Source organism: Urocitellus parryii, chromosome 15, assembly GCF_045843805.1.
Source record: "Urocitellus parryii isolate mUroPar1 chromosome 15, mUroPar1.hap1, whole genome shotgun sequence".
Taxonomy (NCBI): Eukaryota; Metazoa; Chordata; class Mammalia; order Rodentia; family Sciuridae; genus Urocitellus; species Urocitellus parryii.
The window spans coordinates 7,743,437-7,763,409 of record NC_135545.1 but is presented as its reverse complement, the minus strand read 5'-3'; the positions used below and the strand labels follow the sequence as shown (position 1 = coordinate 7,763,409).

Here is a 19,973-nt window from a genome sequence, read left to right as displayed (position 1 = left end):
TCATTTCTGAGCCGCTCCCCCCCCAGCCCTGGCCCTGGGGCAGCTTCTGGCCACTGCTGCAGGCCACCTGGTGGGGAAGGTGGAAATGTGGCTCCCAACCCTCGCTGACTCCTCACTGCTTCTTGAATGATGGATCAGGTGAGGCTGCAGCCGAAGTTGGGCCTGGCACCCACCAGACTCCAGCAGGATGGAGAGAAGCACAGGAGGCCCCTCTGCTGCATGGGCCTGGGTGCTGCAGGGAGCTTCGGTGTCCCATCTGCCCGATGGGGGCCGCGAGGATGGTGTCCTCTAGAGCACCGGCTCCACGTGTCCTCCTCCCCACGTCCACCTCCCAAGCACACACAGGCTCCACGTTCCTCCAAAAAGTTGTTTTTATCTTTTTTAAATAATGTGAAAATGCCACGCGAAGGTTGGAACCAGAGGCCCCTCCAGGGGCCAGGCTGGGGAGGGGAAGGGAGGCGCGAGATGGGGGGTCCAGGTCCCCAAAGCCTGCGGCCCCTGCATGGGGCTGGGAGTGGGCGAGGTGAGACCTTCGCTGTGCCCAGGGGCGCCAGGCCCAAAAGAGTTCAGTTCAGTTCCAAGAAAGGCGGCTCTCCAGGAAGGGATGGGGGCTTCCTGCCTCATTTGGCACCGAGGGGGTCTGGGGGGTCAGGGGAGCCGTCCGGAGGGCTGGGGGGTGGGGGGCCGGGGCCTCCCGTTTGGCACATGGTGGGGGAGGGGGAGGGCCCAACCTCAGGGACCTCCCCGGAGTCGGCGTCTGCCGCGGTGGCAGTGGCTCCCTCGTCCACAGAGGATTCTACTCTCAAACCCTCTTCTGGGGGTGCAGGGGGGTCAGGTCTTTGGGGAATCAGTTCTCCACGGGGCCTGAGGATAGAGAGAGAGGAAAGAGAAAGGGAATTACAGGAGGACAGGCTCATGACCTCCAACTCAAATTGAACACAAAACTGAGGGAGTCCCCACCTCTGTCCTCACTACCCCACTTCCCCTGTGTGCCACACACTGGCCTCCTCGCTATTCTTCTGATGTTCTAAGCAGAGCCTTGACCCCAGGGCCTTTGCTTGTGCTGTCCCTGCTGCTCTGAACGCTCTTCCCATGTAGCTCAGGCCCTCACACAATGTGCCCCTCAGAGGCCTTGCCCATCCATTTTGGGTCAAGTAGTTACCCGCTGGGGTAATTGGTCACTTGCTTCCCTCTGAATAATTTTTTTCACATTTCTCACTCCAGGGCCATCCCAGTCATTGTGGAAGAACTTTCTGTCTCCTTGCCCCTCTACAGCAGAAGTAAGACCAGTGAAGACCAGCCTATCAAAAGTCCCCTCCTTCCCCAGGGAAAAGTCTCTCCCCAGGAACCTCCCGCCAGACTTTCCCAATACCAATCCTCTGGTCACTCCAAGCCACACAAAAGCCTCGTCCGGCCCACAGATCCACAGAGCTAAGGCCGGCACGTGAAGGGTCTCACCAAGGGCTACTGCCAGCAGCACACACTCCACCGCCGGGGCCTCCCTGGGACTCACTCCCACTGTGCGCTCCCTGTCCCAGAGCCTCTGCTTTCTTCTTTAAATGGGAAACATGGCCCCACACTCCTTTACTTTGGTACTAGGAATCGAACCCAGGGGAATTAACCAGAATTATATCCCCAGCCCTTTCTTGAGACAGGTTCTCACTAAGTTACTGAGGCTGGCTTTGAACTTGTGATTTTTCTGCCTCAGCCTAGTTGCTGGGATCATAGGCGTGTGGCATCACTCAGCACCCAGGAAATGCCAAAGTGGGCAGAGTGGCACTGAGCACAGAGGGGGTGCCCACTGTGGGCCCCGCCATGGCCCGGGGCTCAGCAGCTTCCCAGCCCAGGCTGCACTGGGAATATCTGTCAACTGAGTACAGGGATTTGGGGTTTTGCACGACTGGGCTCTCTGTCTCGATTTCCAGTGACTAAAGGTGAGGTCACCCTCGCTGACTGGCCCTGCTGGCCTCAGCCCTGACTCATCATTTGGCTGGTGTCCCTGTGCCCTGGACCTATCCCACCTCTCCTCATGGGAGCCCTGAGATGGGGGTATCAGGGAGGAAGTGACATTTGGGGTGAGGCCTGCGAATGCAAACAAGAGTCAGCCCAGCCCTGTCTGCTCTGCCCTTGATTCTGCCCTGCCCCTCCTCCCCGTGGTCCCCGCTCACCAGCTCCTCTCCTGGATGCCTGCCCCAGCCTCTCCCCTCCACCCAGTTTCCACTCTCTCCCATCTGTGGACTCCTCCTGGCCCCAGAGTCTTTCCTATACCCAATGCTGGCCCAGCCCTCCCCTCCCTACAGCCTTCCATGGCTCCCTAGCATCCCCAGGACGGGGTCCCAGACTCAGTCCACAGCAGGCCTCCGTGGTCTGCCCTGCCCCTCTCTCCTCAGCCATGCTGGCCTCCCTTCTGTTCCAGGAACCGGCCAAGCTCTCTGCTGCCTCTGGCCCTTTCTGCAAGCTGTTCCCTGACTCATGGCCCTAGCATGCTATCCCCTTCCCTTTCACCCGGTTAATGACAACCAGCCCTTCAAGTCTCTGGTCAAGTGACATAGCTACTGGGAAGACAAAGCCCTTTCCTCTTGTCATTTGCTTTCTCTGTGACTCTGAGGCAGTGTTGGGGTGCACAGCCAGTGTTGAGGTTCTTGGTCAGCACTGAGTCCTCCCAGCCCACACAGCCCGCACACAGGGCACTCAGTGAACGTCCACCTAGTTAAGGCAATGACAGCTGGCGGTTAGTGACCACTGCTACAGTCAGGCTTCCTGCTCCATACACAGGATCAAACCGCTTAACACACTCAACTGCCTTAGGAGATGCTATTAATTATCACCTGCATTCTAGAGATGAGGAAACTAAAGCACAGAGAGGGAAAGTGACTTGCCCTAAGTTCTAGAGCTGAGAAATGGTGGGGCCAACTTTTGGACTCGGGCAATATTTGGGAGAGCAGTAATGGAACCTTCTCTGAAAAGGCCCGGTTTCATCTTGCACATTCTCAGCTGTTTTTGAACACCAGGCCACGGGCATCCTGGAGTGTTCTCTGGATCGGCAGCAGAGGGCAGCAGAGAGACCAGTCCAGCATCCGTCCTGCCAGCCAGACTTGCCGGTGCCCTCTCACTAGCCTTGGCTTCCCGCAGTTATCAACTAAGGATGCCCCATCTTCTCCAAAGACGGTCTGAGAATGGGCGATATAGAATGTGTGAAATGGCCCAGGAAAAGAGCCTGACAAATCATGCATACTGGAGAAGGCGTGGACTCAGGCCAGCGATGGGGGTTCGAATCCCAGACCCTCACTCCTTTCTGTGCCTCAGTTTCCCCTATTGTAGAATGGGGACAAGAATAGAATTGACCCCATGGGACTACGTGGGTTAAACGCCGCATGCACAATGAGGTCTATATGACAGCTTGCTGTAGTTGCAGCAGCAGCTGCCATCACTGCGGCGGGCCTCCCTGGCCACCTCCTCTCTGCTGCAGTCCTTACTACCCAGCGTGGAGCTCGCTGCCTGACCAACATGCCTCCACCAGCGGAGTGGAATCCAGATCCAGCAGGTGCCAGGCAGGAGTTGGAGCCAAGAGGTGGGGCAAAGATGGGCAAGAGTGTGTGTGTGTGTGTGAGTGATCCTCAGAGAAAGGGAATCTCCGGCTCAGGGAGGGGGCGTGAGTGCCCAAGACCGTCTGCCGGACTGTCTGACTCGTCCCACAGCTGAGTGGGTGTCGTGGTGACTGAGAGGGACTAAGGAAGAGACAGAGATGAGCAAGGAGAGCAAGGTGCGGGGAAGCGTGCGGACAGAGACCGCCGAGGGCAGGCCGGGGCCTGGAGCACTGTACCTGCGGGCCGGGCGTCGGGGGCCCGGGCGGGCGGCCCCGGGGTCTCCAGCGCAGGCGAGACGGAGAAGCGGGAGAAGCACAGGGGGGGGCCTGGTGGGGGGAGGAGGGGGAAATCCTCCGCCCACTCGAAACTGCCTCCTGGGGGAAGAGAGAGCCCGCCAGCCCTCAGACTCCGCGGGGTCTCCCCGCTTCCCGGCCCTCGCCCCGCCCCTCCCTGGCTCCACGCCCCGCCCCTCCCTGGCTCCACGCCCCCCTCCTCCCTCCGCGCCCCGCCCCTCACCAAAGCCGCTGTCGTTGCTGGGAAACCCATCTCCGGGGGTGGCGGGGTGGGGAGGCGTCGGGGGCGCTGGGGGCGTTGACGGGTCCGTGTCCCCCTCGGAGGGGCCCTGGACGCTCAGCTCGTTGGTTGGCGTCTCCTGAGGAGGCAGAGGAGGGCACCCGAGAGGGCAAGATCGTCACATCCCACCCACCGCATCCCTAACCAGCCACCAGCCCCGCTGACATTTCCGGGGCTTCAGGTGTCCCGAGTTGTCACCGACTCGTACTCCATGAAAAGGCTGCTGGGACCCCGTCTGCCCGAGGCTCCTTACCTGCCCGCGAGCCCTGCCCACAGCTAAGCCCCGCCCAGGACATCTAAGTAGCCTCCGCAGGACAACCCTCCTGCTTCTCACGGCTCTGCTTCCCGCGTTGCCCCAACACAAAACCATCTCCGCGAGCCCCACTCCATCTTCCCCGGCCCACCTAGCTCCCAGATTTAGGTCGCAGGCGTCCAATTTTTGTACCCCAGAACTACCCCACCCTGTTCACATCCAGCTCCGGGAGGTGAAGGTCCCGCCCCTAAGCCCCGCCTTCAGAAGTGGCCCCAACCCAGCCCTCCAAGTTCCAATGTTTTTTGGGGGGATAAAAAAGTGGGCTGGCTCCAGCTCTTGACTCCGTTCTCTTTCATCTTATGACCTCAGCCCTGACCCAGGTTTGTCCAGACAGGCCCTCAGTCCATGAGCACAACCACCACGCCCTTCCTCTTTATCTTCTAAACTAGGAACAAGTGAGCTACATCCCCAACCCTTTTAAATTAAAAAAAAAAAATTTTTTTGAGACAGGTCTCGCCAAGTTGCTGGGCTAGCCTTGAACTTGCAATGCTCCTGCCTCAGCCTCCCAAGCAACTGGGATTAGAGTCAGGCTTCTTATTTAAAAAAAAAAAAAATTTTTTTTAGTTGTTGATGGACTTTTATTTTACTTACTTATAGGCGGTGCTGAGAATCGAACCCTGTACCTCACACATGCCAGGCAAGTGCGCTGCCGCTGAGCCCCAGTCCCAGCCCCCTCTGTTCCTTTTAACAAGATCCTCAACCCATCTCTCTATGACCAGCCAGTCATTAGTTCCTCCCATTCCTGATCCTACCCCAAATCTTAAGTCCCACCTGGTTAAGATCCCCCCACCCTGAGTCAGCCTAGTCCAAACTGCACTAGTCTCCGTCCCCACCCCTAGGCCACGCCCCCATCTGCTCAATACTTTCTGCTTAGCCTCTCCAGGTTCCTCTACCGAGTTCTTCCCTTTTCTTCCAGATCCGCTCACATTCTGCAGGCCTCTCTAAGCTCTCCATATCCCTCCACACCACAGGTCTCCCCCTCAGTCCAGTTCCAACTCCCTCTCTAGAATTCGCCCACCCCCTTAACCCCTTCCCCTTCCCACGTCTCATTTTCCCAGTCTCACCTCATTCCCTGACCAGTGGCTCTCAGGTACCTTCCCACCCTCCAGGCCCCGCCCCCTCGAACCCTGTCCCATCTAGGTCACGCCCACCACGACCCTCTCTAGACCAGGCCGCCTTCCAGATTCCACCCTCGCTGGTCCACCACTTCTAACCCCGCCCCAGTCGAGGTTCGGCCTCCCTTCAGGCTGACCCCACCCCCCAGCTCAGATCCCGCCCCATCCTCACAGTCCCGCCCCATTGCTAGGTCTCGTCCTGCCTTTCTAGACCTGCCCCATCCCTTGACCAGCCCCAGGCTCCGCCCCACACTATAATCCTATAAGCCGTGCCCCTCTGGTCAGCCTCCGCCCCAGGGGCTGGGCCTCCCTTCAGGCCCCGCCCCCTCTGGTCAGCACCGCCCCACCAGAGGTCTGCCTCCCTCCAGGCTGCAGACCGGTCCCAGGCTACCCGCGACCTTTGAGGTTACCCACCTGGTCGAAGAGGTAGACGGTCACGTCCCCGTGGAAGGAGACCATCTTGCGTTTCCTCTCCAGCTCGCTGTCCTCGGACTCGTCGGCCCCGCGCGGAGACTTGAGCAGCCCCCGCAGCGGGCGGGCCGCGTCCGCGTCGGCGCTGCTCACCACGACGGGCACCGGGGCTGCCCGCGTCCTCCCGGAGCCCCGCTGCCCCGCCGCCGCGCCCGCCTCCTCGTCCTCCTCCTCGTCCTCGTCCTCGTCCTCCCCGTCCTCCGCCGGCCCCGGCGCCCCCGCCCCGCCGGCCTCCCCGCCAGCCGCCCCGACGTCCGCGCCCTCCCACGGGGGCCGACGCGGGCCCGGCCCCGGGAACGGCGTGAGCGTGAGCGGCGGTAGCGCCAGCGAGAGCCGCGAGAGCTTGGCTGCGAGGGGAGAGAGCAGGTAAGCGCCTGTCCTAGGTAAACTGAGGCAGGCCCTCCCACCCAGCTGTGTCCGGGGGTAAGCCCTGGGCATAGTGCAGGCCTTGGTCTTCCGCCTCCACCCTGAACTGAAGGGGTGCACCGAGGCTGGCTCCACGCAGGGTGAGAAAGAGCTCGACCCCACTCCTTTGCTTACTCTCCCCACGGCCCCCCAGAACCCAGAGGCTAAAGCCCCAACTTGTCTCCACGGCCAGGCAGGCTAGAGAGCCTGGTCGGCTTACCTCTCACTCTGTCGCATTCATTCTTAGTCCAGCCACATGCCCGCCCCCTTCTTTCCACCTCTGAGCCATGGTAGGTGCAGGGCCACCTGCCTGGAAATCCCTTTTCTAGCTCAAGTCTTGCTCCTCCTCCAGCTCTGGGCTTTGGGTCAGGAACACCTGCTGGGTCCCATACCTGGGTCCCTCTCCCTCCCAACAGATTTTCTCAGCATGTAACTATGTTTCTGTGGCATTGTGGTCAGTGTTTGCCTCGCCACGGGACAGACCCTTGAGCTGGGCTCATTTGTGGCACATCCCCAGGCCCTGAGCACATAGAAGTACTCAGTCAGTATTTGTGGGATTAATGAATGATGTTCCCTGTTGTTTGACAGTGAGCAAAGTATCTCCCCCCTGTGGCCCTTGATTGCCAAAGAGGGGTGTCTACAAGTCCCTTCTCTAAGCCCTTTGTTCTAAGACGTCCCAGGCTCAGTCTGCTGAGAGGGAAGACTTAGCCTAACTTGCTCCCTGGCCAGTTTTCCTGAATAAGAAGGTCCACCTCTCTGAGCAAACAGAGTTTGCTCACCAGCAAATGAACAGGGGTAACTCATTCCTCCAAAGATGAACTGTGTGCCAGGCCCTGGGGTGGGGGTAGGGTGGGCACTGCTGGGGATAAGAGGTGGGCCGGGAATGGGGTGGGAGAAGGATGGGTGTGGACTCAGTTACCTTCCTACTCTCCGTTACCTTTCACTGATCTTTTGCAGTTCTCTAAACATGCCCGACTAGTGTCCGCTTGATGCCCTCTACCTGGACACCCTTCCTTCAGGTGTCCACTTGGCTCACTCCCTCCTTCCTTCACAACTGCCCCAAAGTCACCTCACTGAGGTCTTCCATGACCAACCATCTCAGGGTGATGGGGTTGGGGGAGGGCTGCTGCAGAGAGAGCACTCTGAGGGGCCATGGGTACCCAGAGGAAGGACAGGTGACAGCCTTTAGAAACCAGGAAGCCTTCCCAGGGAAGGGGAATTTGGGGTAGGGTCTCGAAGGGTGAACAGAGTTCACTGGTGGAGAAAAAGAAGCCAATTCCAGCTTCTCCTCACCCAGCCACTGAGCCCAACCCAGATCCGCTGAGGAATCTCAGCTGCTAATCCCCAACATTTTCATGCTGCTCACAACCACCCCAAGGAGGTGGCAGTGTGTGACACCACAGGCCTTGCAGAAGGAAAGGCCTGTGTGCTACCCCCTCCAGACCCTTGCCCACGCAGCCACAGGTGACCCTTCTTCAGTGTGGCTGGGGGACCACCAGTGTACAACAGGCCAGGCCCTTAGAACTCCCACATCAGCAATCTGGCCTCCCCGAGGCTGGGACTGTCCCTATGTCCACATCTAGATAGGGCTGCTTATCTTTCCTGTTTATCTTCTTTTAACAGCCCTCCATGTGACAAGAAGCTTCCTGTGTCCCATCAACATTCACCACTCAGGTGTTCCCTGCCCTCAGCTCACAGTGCCCCTAGGTCCTGGTATGCCCAGAGACAACTTAGCCTACTGTCAAGTTTAAATCAGAGATCACAGGCCAGCAGCAGGGCCTGTGTGTGTGTGTGTGTGTGTGTGTGTGTGTGTGTGTGTGTGCAGGCTGACTGTCCCCTTTGAGATTGGTCAGCATCATTAATAAAACCCCAGCACTCTAGTTTAAAAGGGGAGAGTAGCAGCTGGAGCCATCCCAGGTAAGCTTCCTGGGGGTGGCATCTCCTCGAGACAAGGCACTGGCTCCCAACCCCTCTTCAGTCCCCTAGCACACTTTGCCATTGCCCTAAGCAAGGGGCCTTGTGGGCATCTGACCTCGAGACCCCTGGTCTAACTGGACTGCAGTGACAGCTGGGACTGAGTCCCGACACTGGATGAGTGCTGTGCACTCCTGGCTCAGCCCTTACAACCACACAGTGAGGCGGGCAGCGCAGTCTGGACATTTGCCCAAGACAGCCACGGGCAAGGGAACAAGCAGGATCTGAGCCCAGCAGCGGCTCCGGGGTCTGCGTTCACCAAGCCAGCCGGGCCTGCCGCTCCTGACCGGGAGCTCCCTGCACCTCGCACCCTGGAAGGAGTGGCCCCCAGACTCCCCACAAACCCCTCACCTTTGATCTGCTCGCTGTTCCCCTGAGGGGGTCCCAAGTCCAAGAACAGTCGTGGCATCTCGGGGCCCTTCCTCTCGGGCTTGGGGGGGTCCCCGTCTCCGCTGGGTGCCGTGTCTCCGGCGGCCCTGCTGTCTGGGACCCCGAGTTCTCCCTCGGGGGCCACCTCCGGCTTGGATCTCTGGGGCGCTGGCTCCGGCCTCCTCAGCTGGGCCTCCAGTGGCGGCGGTGGCAGTGGCTGTGGCCTCGTGCTGTCTACCCATCCGGCCTTTGCGTCCACGCCGCTTCCGGGGCCGCCGCCGGGGGCCATCCCCATGCCCACTGGGGCTTGGCCCCCACTCCCGAGGTCCAGCCTCCCAGCCCCGGGGGCTCTCTGCACCCCCCCAGTCTCGTGGGCTCTCCTCTCCGTCCCGGGTTCCAGTGTCCCGCTCTTGGGGGCTGGGCCAAGGGGGCCAGGGGCTGTCTCCAAGCCGTTCTGGGGCAAGGCCACCTCGCCGGGTATGAGGGCTTTCTCCAGTGAGGTCTCTGGGGCTGGCTCCCCGATCGTGGGGGCTGGACCCCCACTCTCGAGCGTCTTCTCCCAGGGCCCTGGGGCTCTCCAAGGCCCAGTCTCTGGTGGTCTCTCCGTGTTCCTGGGGAAGCTCAGGCTCCCATTCTCTGACACCATCTCCTCGCTCTTTGGGGACACCAGTCCCCCATTCACCAGCAGCTTCTCCCCGGCCTCTGGGGACCTCAGCTCCCCATTCTCCAAGGCTTTCTCCTCCTTCCTTGGGGGTGTCAGGTCCCCATTCTCCAGCACTTTCTCTTCTCTCTCTGGGGACTCCAGGCCCCCATTCTCCGCCGCCTTCTCCTCGATGCCCAGGGCTCTCTGGTCCCCGTTCTCCAACACTGTCACCCCGTTCACGGGGAGGCTCAGGTTTGGGGCTTTCTTCCCGCCGCCCAGGACTGTCAGGTCCCTGTTCAGGCCTGGGACTTTCTCTCTGTTCCCGGGGCCTCTCCCCGCCTTCCTGGGTCCTGTCTCCCGGGATGTCACCCCCTTGTCCCCTAGGAGGTTCCTTGTCACATCCTCCCGCAGGGACATCAGTAGCTGCTCGGTGCTCACTTGAACTACGAAAGTTGGCTTCTCCCGGTTCCCTGGGGGTGGGTGGGGACCCGGGTCTGGGGGTGGCCGGGGCGCTCCTGGGTCGGGTGGCTCGGGGGGAGCCCGCGGCCGAGGGACCCCTTCCTCCTCGGCTGCCCCCCCACCTGGGAAGGCTCCCTCGGGGGAAAAAGGGGTCTCGGTCTCGTAGCCGCTGTCCCCCGGCTTGGGGCCCGGAGACGACAGGCCTGAGCCTGGACTGGCCACGGCCGACGGGGGGTCGGGGGACGGGGCCGGTTCCGTGGAGGCCCGGGGAGGTGGCGGTGGGGGGGGGGGAGCGGGAGGTGGCCCCCGCCCGGGGTACTGGGGTGCTGCGGCCCCCATGAGGGGGTCCAGAAACTCGGGGGGGGCTGAGGTGGGGGGGGCCAGGGGCAGGTCGGCCAGGGAACCCCGCTCTGCCCGCAAGGACGAGTCGTCCTCGGGGGGGTGGGGACAGCCAAGGGCAGGGTGGCCCCCCCAGCCAGCCACGGCGTCTCCCCGCTCGAGTGGCAGGCAGGAGCAGGCCCCCTCGCGGCTGCACAGGGGGCAGGGCAGGGGGCCCCTGCGGCTGGGGCCACCCCCGAGGCTGCTGCTGTCTTCGCCGGGGGAGCTGCCCTCCTCCTCCTCCTCCTCCTCGTCGGCCCATGGGGCGGTGCCCCGCTCCCCCAGCACCTCGGCAGGGTCTCCGGCCAGGGTCTCCCCAGCGCCCCGGCCCTCGGGGTCCCAGCCACTCAGCAGGAAACTGCCTGATGCTGAGGACTGGGCCGGGAAGGGCCGGGGCGCAGGGAAGAGGGGGGACGCCCAGGTCTCGGACACCAGCTGGGGCACCTCGGAGGGGGCCTGAGGGGCCTGAGAGGCAGGCACGCCTGGGTCCAGGGGGTCCCAGTCGTTGGGGAAGAGGGGCTCGGGTGGGGAGCCATGCTCCTCCAGGCGGATGTAGTACTCGCTGCTCACCGAGGGGCTGCGGGCGCTGATGACCGGCAGCACACTGGGTGTGGACAGTGCCTCATAGAAAGGGTTGGAGGGGTTGGCATGGGGGGCTGGGGGTGCAGACGCCGGCTGCCAGGGAGGTGCCCCCCCACCCCGGCCTGCCCCACGCCTCGCCTTCTCCCACAGGCACTCAAGGTTGAGGCCACGGCTACTCTCAGTGACCGTGAGCACATCATCAGGGTCAGCCCCAGGGAAGCCATCCAGAAGGGGGAACGGCGAGGACAGGGTCCCTGGGCGGGGTGCACTGTGCGATGGCGGCCAGGGCCAGGGGAAGGGACCATCTCGGGGTGGGGGTGGAGGAGGTGGGGGTCTGGGGGGGCGCTCAGAGAGCAGGTACGTGAGCTGCAGTTGGAGATCAGAGGCTGAGGGGCGCTGGGCAGGTGGCCGCCAGCAGGACTGCAGGATGTCATACCTGGAGGGAAAGAGAGAGGCAAGCGTAAGCAGGGGGATCCCCAGACAGGGACGGAGACCCCAAGAGTGGGCCTGAAGCCTCCAGGTGGGTCAGGGTCCCAGAGAGTGAGGGACAGTGAAGTCAATGGGAAGAAGGAGCCAAGACACTGTCTCCATCTGGGCTGAGTCTGGAATCGGGCACGAAGGAGTCTTAGTGAATTCACAGTTCAAATCCCAGCTCTGCCACCTCCTGCCTCAGTTTGCCCACTCCAAGTGGCAGATGCTGGCTCGAGGGGGGTGAGGAGGTCACTTCTCTGTTCTTGGGAGCAAGTGAGATTGTAGGTGGTGTGTGGAGGAGGTGGAGGGACTGAGACCATCCTGGGTGGGATGGGCAAGGCTAGGGGCCTGGAGTCAGGGCCTGGTCCTCACCAGTAGTCGGCATAGGGCAGCTTGAGCCTGGGGCGAGCTAGCTTGACGTGCTGCTGGCGGACAACAAAGGCGAGGACCTCCTCGTCTGACAGGTGGCGGTAGGGCTGTGCCCCAAACTCAAACAGCTCCCACAGGGTCACCCCCAGGGACCTGTAGGGAGCAGAAGGCACAGAGGGCTCAGCGCAGCCCTGCCCCTCAGGGGTCCTCCCCCAGGGGAGGCATCCAGTGATCTTCCATCTTCCCTGCCCTCCAAAGCCAGGCCCCTTACCAGATGTTGCTCTCTCGACTCTGGTCCACCACCATGAAGGTCCCGTGCAGCTCCCCGAGGAGCTCGGGCGCTGCCCAGCGCAGGGGGATCCACAGGCGCTCGGGGGTCAGGTAGTAGTCCTCCTGGCGGGGAGGGGCCGGGACAGGGTCAGGAGGGTCAAGGCACCCCCAGAGCCGCCCCCCACCCCCGCCAGGGTAGAGGGCCGTCCCCACCTTGTAGTTGCTGTGGGCCAGCCCATAATCTCCGATGCGCACCGTGAGGTCGGAGGTCAGCAGGCAGTTGCGCAAGGCCAGGTCGCTGGGGGCGGGGCGAGACCAGTGAGCGCAGGACCACGCCCACTCTCCCTCTGACTCCGCCCCTTACTCCCTCGCCCAGGTGGCTTTGCCTCTGAACTCTCCTCTCCCCTAACTCCTCCTTTTCCTCTCCTGGTTCCTCCCCTCCGGGCCTCTCCCCTCCTCTGCTGGCCCCGCCCTCTCCTAACTCCTCCTGTTTTGGCTCCCCCCGCCCCTCCCTGGCTCCTCCCCCTTTGGCTCTTCCCCTCCTCTCCTGGCCCCTCCGTCCCCTGGACCACCCTCTTTCCTCTCCTGGCTCTTCCTCTCCTCCTTATCCCCCTGCCTCCTCCCCATTCTCCTCGGCCCCGCCCCTTCTCTTCCCCAACTCCCCTTTCTACTGTGCCTCCCGGGCTTTCCCCGGGTGCCCGTCACTCAAGACACCTCCCTCCTTTAGCTCCTCCCCCGTGGCCCACCTGTGCACGTAGTTGTGGGAGTGCAGGTGCGCCAGCCCGCGGGCGATCTCCAGGCCCATCCTCTGCAGTGTGCGCAGATCTCGAGGGGGCAGCTCTGGGGACAGGCCCTCGGGGGGTCGCTGGGCCCGGAGGTAACGCTTCAGGTCCCCCTGAGAGGGAGACAGGAACAGGTCAGCACAGCAGCCCCTCCAGGACACAAACAGTGCAGCTACTGAAGCGAAGGAGGAGGCTGGTGGGCCCCTCGACCTCAGTTTCCCCGCTCCAGGGCAGGCATGCGTACAGCGAGCTCAAGAATGGGGCGCCGCCACACGGGTGCCTGGGGATGGTGATACAGAGTGGGGGGGAGGGGTCCTCGGTTTGCCCCACCTCTCCCTCCTCTAGCTCCCGAGTCTCGCCCCCACCCCGACCCTCACCAGCTGACAGAACTCCATGATCAGCAGGAAGGGCAGCGTCTCCACACACAGGCCCAGGCACTGGAGGACGTTGGGGTGCTGCAGGCTCCTGTGGGGGAGGCTGCGGGTGAGGAGCTGCCCTCCCTCCCACCGCAGCTCCCCCGCAGCACCCAACCTAGTCAACCTCTTTTCTTTTGTGGTGCTGGGGATCGAACCCAGGACTTTGTGCATGCCAGGCGAACACTCTACCAACTGAGTATATCCCCAGCCCGTGGAACACCTCTTTGGTCTATTTCCCCACTCAGAGTCCCTCTGCTCTCCCTCACTGGCCTGCAGTGCCCAAGCCAGACCCCGAAGTGACCCATTCCTCCTCATTCCCAGCCTCCTCTTGCCTCTACCCTCCTGCCTGGGCCTCTCTGTCTCCAGGCCTGCCTCCAGTCCCTCCCCTTCAGTTTGTCCCCGACCTGCCATTCACCTGCTCACAGTGCTTTGTGGCTTCCCAGCGCCCTTGAGAGAGCCCTGCTCTTTGGTGTCCTCTGTCTCTAGAGCTGGCCTGTCCCCTCTTCACCCAGTGTATATCTTCCCAAACTTGGTGGCAGACCCTGCTTGGGCTCCTAGCCTTGGCACTTAAGAATTCTGGAGAACGTCCCGCTTCCTCAAAGTCCTCTGCGGGCCCCAGCTTCTCCGCGGTCTCCCAGGGAGCCTCACCGCCCTGCCCCATGCTGGGCCAGCGCCCCTCCTCCACCCTCACACTCTCAGTTTGATCCTAATTCCAACTTTCCCAGGGGTATCATCTCAGCCCAGTCATGTCACCAGTCCCTGCCTTCATTTGTCTCACCTATAAGATGGGGCTCCCTCATCTGGCTGTGGAGAGGAATTTCACCAGGTCAGGGAGCTGGTCTGCGCTGCAAGGTCCCGGCTGTTTCTGCTGTTTTTATTTTATCTCAACCCGTTGGGCTGTGTTTCACCCTCTGTCCTAGCTGTGGCTCCTGGGCCACTGGCTCCCGACCTTGGCACCTACTGTTCCCTCTGCCTGGGACACTCCCCACAGTGCTGTGCATGGCTGGTACCTCCGGTCAAGCCTGGCTCTCAGATGCTCCCGTCCAAAGTAACCTGTCTCTGTCACATACTGTCTTATTTCCTCATGCCACTTATTCTCTGATTTCCTTCTTAAAATTTAGTTCTTATTTTTGTGTCTCCTCCACTTGGTGGGGTAAGCTCTTCCAGGGCAAGAACATGGGGGCAGTTTGCTCACAGCTGTGACCCCAGTCACAGACCAATAAGGTGCTCCATGAAAATGTGCTTGGTGAAGGACTTGGCCTTCACAGAGGTCTGCAACTCGGGGGGGGGGGGTGAAGCACTTCAGGCTAGCAGCCGGGTCCTGCCAGGGGTACAAACATGGCAAGGCCTGGTGGGGGGCAAGGGTCACTTGGTGCTGTTGGGGCCAGAGGCCAAGCCCCAGCCATCCACCACCTGTGTTCTAAAAGCAGCTCTGTGTCCCGTAACCTCCTCCACCTTAGAGAATAGTGCCTTCTCTCCAATTAGTTGAAGGCTCGTGTGACAAAGTGTTCATAGAGCACTTGAAACGGGGTGAGTGTGGCTGGGAAAGTGAGCTTCCGATCTGATTTCATTGTATTTAGCTTAAATGTAAACAGCCACGTTTGGCTGGTGGGTGATAAGCAAGTAAAGAAACTCACTATGTGGACATGATGGGACACCCCAGGGCTGTCCCTGTGGGGAGTGAGGGAAGGATGCTGAGAAGGGAAAGGGAGCCCCCGGTTCAGAGTCGGGAGTGCATGAGCAAGGAGCCATGTTCCTGCAGCTGGGAAAGGGGCTGCTGTGGGGGAGGCTTGGTAAAGAGGAGGGAGTGGCTGGGGCAAGGGGACAGTGGCAGGAAGGGGACAGGCTCAGACTGTGCAGGACCTGGGGGTTGTAGGGAAGCCTGGGACTTGTCCTGTGGGCAACAGGCAATCATGAGCAGTTTTGAAGCAAGGGAGAGCCAGAGTCCAAGGTCTGTGTCTCTCGGGGTAAGTCCCACTTTTACAGCTGTCCTCCCAAGTGATCTCTGTCACACACCCTTTCCGTGACAGGAAACTTGGTACCTCACAATACAATTATCTGGCAAATGTTTACCCTGACCTCATCCTAGGAGCCCTGAGAGTGGGGGGGGGGTAAAGAGGAGAGGCACCGAGTCTCTCTTCCCAGACCTCACAGTAGCAGGGGAAAAGGGGGCAGGGCAGAGCTGCTCAGTGGATACATGGCGGCCTTCCCAGGGCTGGGGGTCTGTGATTCCGGCTCTGTCCTTCCTTACCCATGCAGGGGCCTTAGGAAGGGAACCTCTGTCAAGTACCCAGCACTTAATACAGGTCATCTTACGTCTTCCCATCTGATCTCTTCATGAAGATATAAGGGGTTCCTGGGTTCCTTTGCCAGATGAAGATACCGAGGTTCAGAGTGGGGAGGAGTTGGCCTCTAGCTAAGCTTCAATGCTCTCCTGACCTCCATCATACTTCATATCCCCAGCTCTGTCCAAGGAAAAACCTGAGGCTTTGGAGGGAAGTTTTCGGAGTTGCACAGCCAGAAAGAAGTCGATCTGAGATCTGAACCCAGTTTGACCCTACACTGTGTTCCTTCCGCTTGTAAGGATGGTCTTAGGCCTTAGCCTAAGCAACTGCATTTTAAAACTCCAGTTTGAAACTTGCAGTCTCACCAGGCACACCTACGGGGCCCTCCAGTAGAGCTCTCAGGCACAAACAAGTCACTTCTCCCCACCCTGACAAACTCGGAGTGAAGTGACTGTCACATTGCCCTCACCCTGATAAGAGGGAAAGGCAAGAAAATCAGGGTGGGGACCACCAGACCAGATGCTTTAACCTCAGGACAAATGATGTCACTGAGAAATCCAGTAGCAGCTGATAGGGATTGAAGGAGTGGTCAGAAGCCCCCCAAATTTAGTATAAATGATGGAGCAAACAAAGAGACATTCAGCCAGCCGACCCTGATGCACATGAGCCTGAGAGCCTGAGGGGGACCTGGGCTGACACCCCACTCTTCTCATCTGCCTGATCCTCTGCGTTGTTCTCACCGCTCTCAAACTCTGCAGCAGCCTCTTGACTATGACCGCCTCCCCAGCTGGCCGTCAGCTCCACCCAGGAGAAGCCAGCCTTGGTTCCCGACCTGATCACCGCAGTCTGAGTGGTGGGCATCTGCTGGACTTCAAGCCTAAGGCCTGGGACTTCTGATCTGATGACACCTGAACTTAGCATGCAGGGGGAATGTCTGTCCTGAGCCTTGCAGGTAGCTGAGGTGCTGTTTGCAGTGCGTAGAACTAATCTAGAACTGATTGCTGTGAATTGACTATGTCTGTTGCAGTGCCCAGCATTAAGGTCGTCATTTTCTTGATTAAGAATCTATAGAGTGGAATTGTATTGAGTGATTTGAGTAAAGCATTGAAAAGGGCAGAAGTGCATGAACATTCTTTATTTCTGCCCCTCAACTGCATAAGTCACACCTTTTGCCATCGCGACACCACTCCTAAATGTGACCTCTCTGAGGGGCAAACCTAGAGTCTGGGCTCCCAGAACCCCATCCTGAGAAGCCTCCCCTACCTGTAAGGTTGAGCTTCCGAGATGAACTTGCGCTGCTCCAGCGGCCCTGCGCTGGCTCGGAGCTCCTTCACCACCACCTGGGCTGGGGTGTAGTCAGAGAAGAGCTCTCCCAGGATCACCTGGCCAGGGGCACCGCGAGTCAGCGGCTGCACGCCTCTCCACGGCTCCCAGTTCCCCACTCCTGTCCAGCCCCCACTTCATATCCACCGCCCCCTCCCCTACCCAATTCGGAGTGAGAGACTCACGGGCCCAAGGTCCGATGGACGCAGGGATAGATGGAAGGATGGACAGACGGACGGACGCGTGGAGAGCCAGGTGGTGAGGCAGAGTGGTCAATGGAGTGAGGAGGGAGGCGCTGACCGACAGATGTGGACGATGGGGAAGGAGGATGCAGGTGAGAGGTGGACGGAAGGGCATGGGTAGGCTGGGGGGTGAAGGGTGGGGAGGCAAGAGGCAGATGAGAAGTGGTGAGAGCAGGGGGATGGACACAGAACAGAGGCCAGGCTAAGACTGTATGGACACCCTACCTCCCACCCAAGCCCCACTCACCTTCCCAAACCAGCCACTCCCAATCTCTTGCAGGTAGCTGAGGTGCTGGCGGCTAAGACTCAAAGGGGTGGTCATGTCTGGGGAAGGAGTAGGATGGGGAGGCCCCTGAGCCTCTCTTCTCTCCCAGGTGCCACCTCCCCGCCCCCCAAACACTTAGTGGGGACTGGGGTCATAGCAGACACCAATCTCTTTTCATTGGCTGCTTCTAACATTCCATAACAGGATCTCAGCCTCCTCATTGGCTGCCCACAAGATTCCAGCATCCAATCAGGCTTTTCATTGGCATCCCAAGCTCCAATGACTTGATGGCAGCCTCTCATTGGCTGCCTCTGAGGTTGAGATCTAGGCTGATCTCACCATCCAGTGCCCCACAAGAATCTGCAAATCTGGTTTTAGAGTAAGCACTGATTTCCACCAGGATGATCTGTCTCCCCACAGGCTACTTCCAAGAACCTAGGGCTCTCACCTCTGCCTTCCCAGTCTTAGCTTCCCTGAAGGGAAGACACTCAGGGCCTTCGGCCCTGCCCTCTGGGACCATGGGATCCTGGTCTGGGTCTGAAGCAGTACCTGAGTGTGAAGGCTGCGGGGCAGGCATTGGCAAGGAGACCTCAGCCAGCGGGAGAATGTAGACATCAGGCAGCGACTGTGATGAGGAGGTCTCCTCTGCTGGGGGAGTGTACTCCCCAGAGCAGTCCTCTCCTTCAGGGTTCTCAAACTCCTGTAGCCAGGAGAGGTGAGAAGGAGAACGCAGGATTGAGAGATGCACCATAATCATTCTCCTAAGTATGTCTCCCGGCTTCTCTTAACCATCCTCCATCCCAGCCCAATTTCCAGATCCCAGGGTTCCAGGTCTTGCCATAACTTCAGGCCAGGGTGGGCTGTTGGACTTCTACCCCTTCTCCACCACTCATCTGGCTTGAGGGGAAAGGCTTGGCTTGGGCCTTCCTCCCCAGGTTGATCCCTTCAGGCACCTCACCTTGAAACCGACATCGCCCCTTTTGCAGCACAGACAGGTGAGGAGGAGGAAGATGAAGGCCAGCAGGCCAGAGCAGGAAATGAGGACCACGGCGTAGGGAGGAGCCAGAGGGGCCCGGCCCAGGGCGAATCCATCTGTGGGCACAGGTCTGGGCTGGGGTTCCGGCTTCCAGCCTCTTGCTCCTGGATTCCAAGCCCCTCCCGTCCCGGCCAGTCTTGGACTACAACTCCCACGATGCTCTGCAACTAGGGTCCCTTGGCAGAGGAGCCGGATGACCCAGGGCATTGTGGGAATTGTAGTTTGAGGCCTTCCCAGGTGGTTGAGCTGGGGGTGGGGTCTTTCCTCTCGCCCCAAGCTGGGACCCCCGACCGCAATCCCTCACCCCATACTTGAGCGAATTCCAGTGAGGACTCAGGGAAGCAGTAGTAGTAGTGAGGCCTGGAATGCTCAGAATTTAAAATACGCTCCTACGGTCAGCTTCACCCCCCCCCCGCCCCCATTGAAGGAAGAGGATGAGCCCCAACTGCAGGCTGGTGGAAGATTCTTGCCCCATTCTGAACAACCCCCGCCCCGGTCAAGGGGGCTGAGACCTGTCTCTTTTAAGGACGCTTGGAGTACAGACTTGTCCTCTAGCCCCAAACCAAACCCCCGAGAAGGGAACTCCGCAAGACCTGGGTCCTCCCCAAAGCCAGAGACAGCCTCCGGTGTTGTGTCCGCCTTCGAAATAGTATTCGTCCCCTCTGCCCCAATTCTCCCGGAGCCTCCGTCCTTCCCAGCTCCCTGCACACACCCGCACACACACATGCGTGCACACATACACACATGTTGCCCAACAGACCCCCCTCCCCACCCAGCCCCCAGCCTGCCTCCCCCAGGCCCTGTTGACAGAGACACCGTCCCCGCGGCAGTTCCAGGCCCAGTTTGGCTGCAGAGACGCGCACAGGTGATGCGGCCGGAGCCCCGCAGACAGGCCCGGGGCAGGCAGTGAGGCCGCGGTGGGGGTGGGGGCCGCTGGACAGGCGGATGGCCGCACAGACTCACCGGGATGGGCCGGGGACGCCAGGCAGCCAGAGGCGGAGACGGCCGCGAGGAGGATGAGGGCGCCAGGGGCAGGCATCTTGTCGAGGATGGAAGGGAGGTGGAGGTGGTGGCGGCTGGGGAGGAGGGGGGGCGGGCCCTCAGCCCCCAGCCATGGGGACCCGCGCGACCCTGGCCTCCCCCCAGCCCAGGAGTGGGGCAGGAGACGCAGGACGGGGGAGGGAGGGGTTGCTTACTGACTCAGGTACCCCCCTCCCCCTCTTTGAAGGGACAGACAGATGAAGGGATGGAGAGGCGGACAGAGGAGAGGAGCTGGGGAGCCGGGTTGCTGGGGTGGGGGGGAGAGGGTAGGATGGGGGGGCGAGACTGAGGGCCCCGCCCCCGAGGACAGCCGGGATTGGGGGAGCAGAGAGCCTGTCAGAGGAAGGGTGGGAGGAGGGAGGATGGAGGGAGGATGGAGCGTTGTCATGGCAACTGGCTCCTGGTAGCATTGGCTGCCGGGAGGGAGGGGAGAAAGGGGAGGGGGGGGACAGACAGGGACCAGTAGACCCTTGGGGCGGGGGAGCAGTGTCCACAGTGCCTGGCCGTGACTCCACTGTGACACACCACTGTCATGGACACGTGTGCTACACACTGAGATGCAGATGTCAAGCACACACAGCCCACACACAATGACACATGTCGC

General features: G+C 60.7%; 1 protein-coding gene across 1 annotated transcript; it reads right to left on the bottom strand.

Moving 5' to 3' along the window:
- Positions 1–832: 832 nt before the first annotated feature.
- Lmtk3 (lemur tyrosine kinase 3) lies at positions 833–19,367 on the bottom strand. Its single transcript, XM_026406416.2, has 15 exons — positions 19,292–19,367; positions 18,251–18,384; positions 17,842–17,992; positions 17,275–17,351; positions 16,726–16,844; positions 13,139–13,226; positions 12,726–12,874; positions 12,193–12,277; positions 11,981–12,102; positions 11,713–11,862; positions 8,790–11,305; positions 6,003–6,406; positions 4,104–4,239; positions 3,824–3,961; positions 833–864 (listed from the first exon to the last, which is right to left on the bottom strand). Exons 1-15 carry the CDS (start codon positions 19,365–19,367, stop codon positions 848–850), a joined length of 4,362 nt encoding a protein of 1,453 aa, XP_026262201.2. The 3' UTR covers positions 833–847.
- Positions 19,368–19,973: the final 606 nt, after the last annotated feature.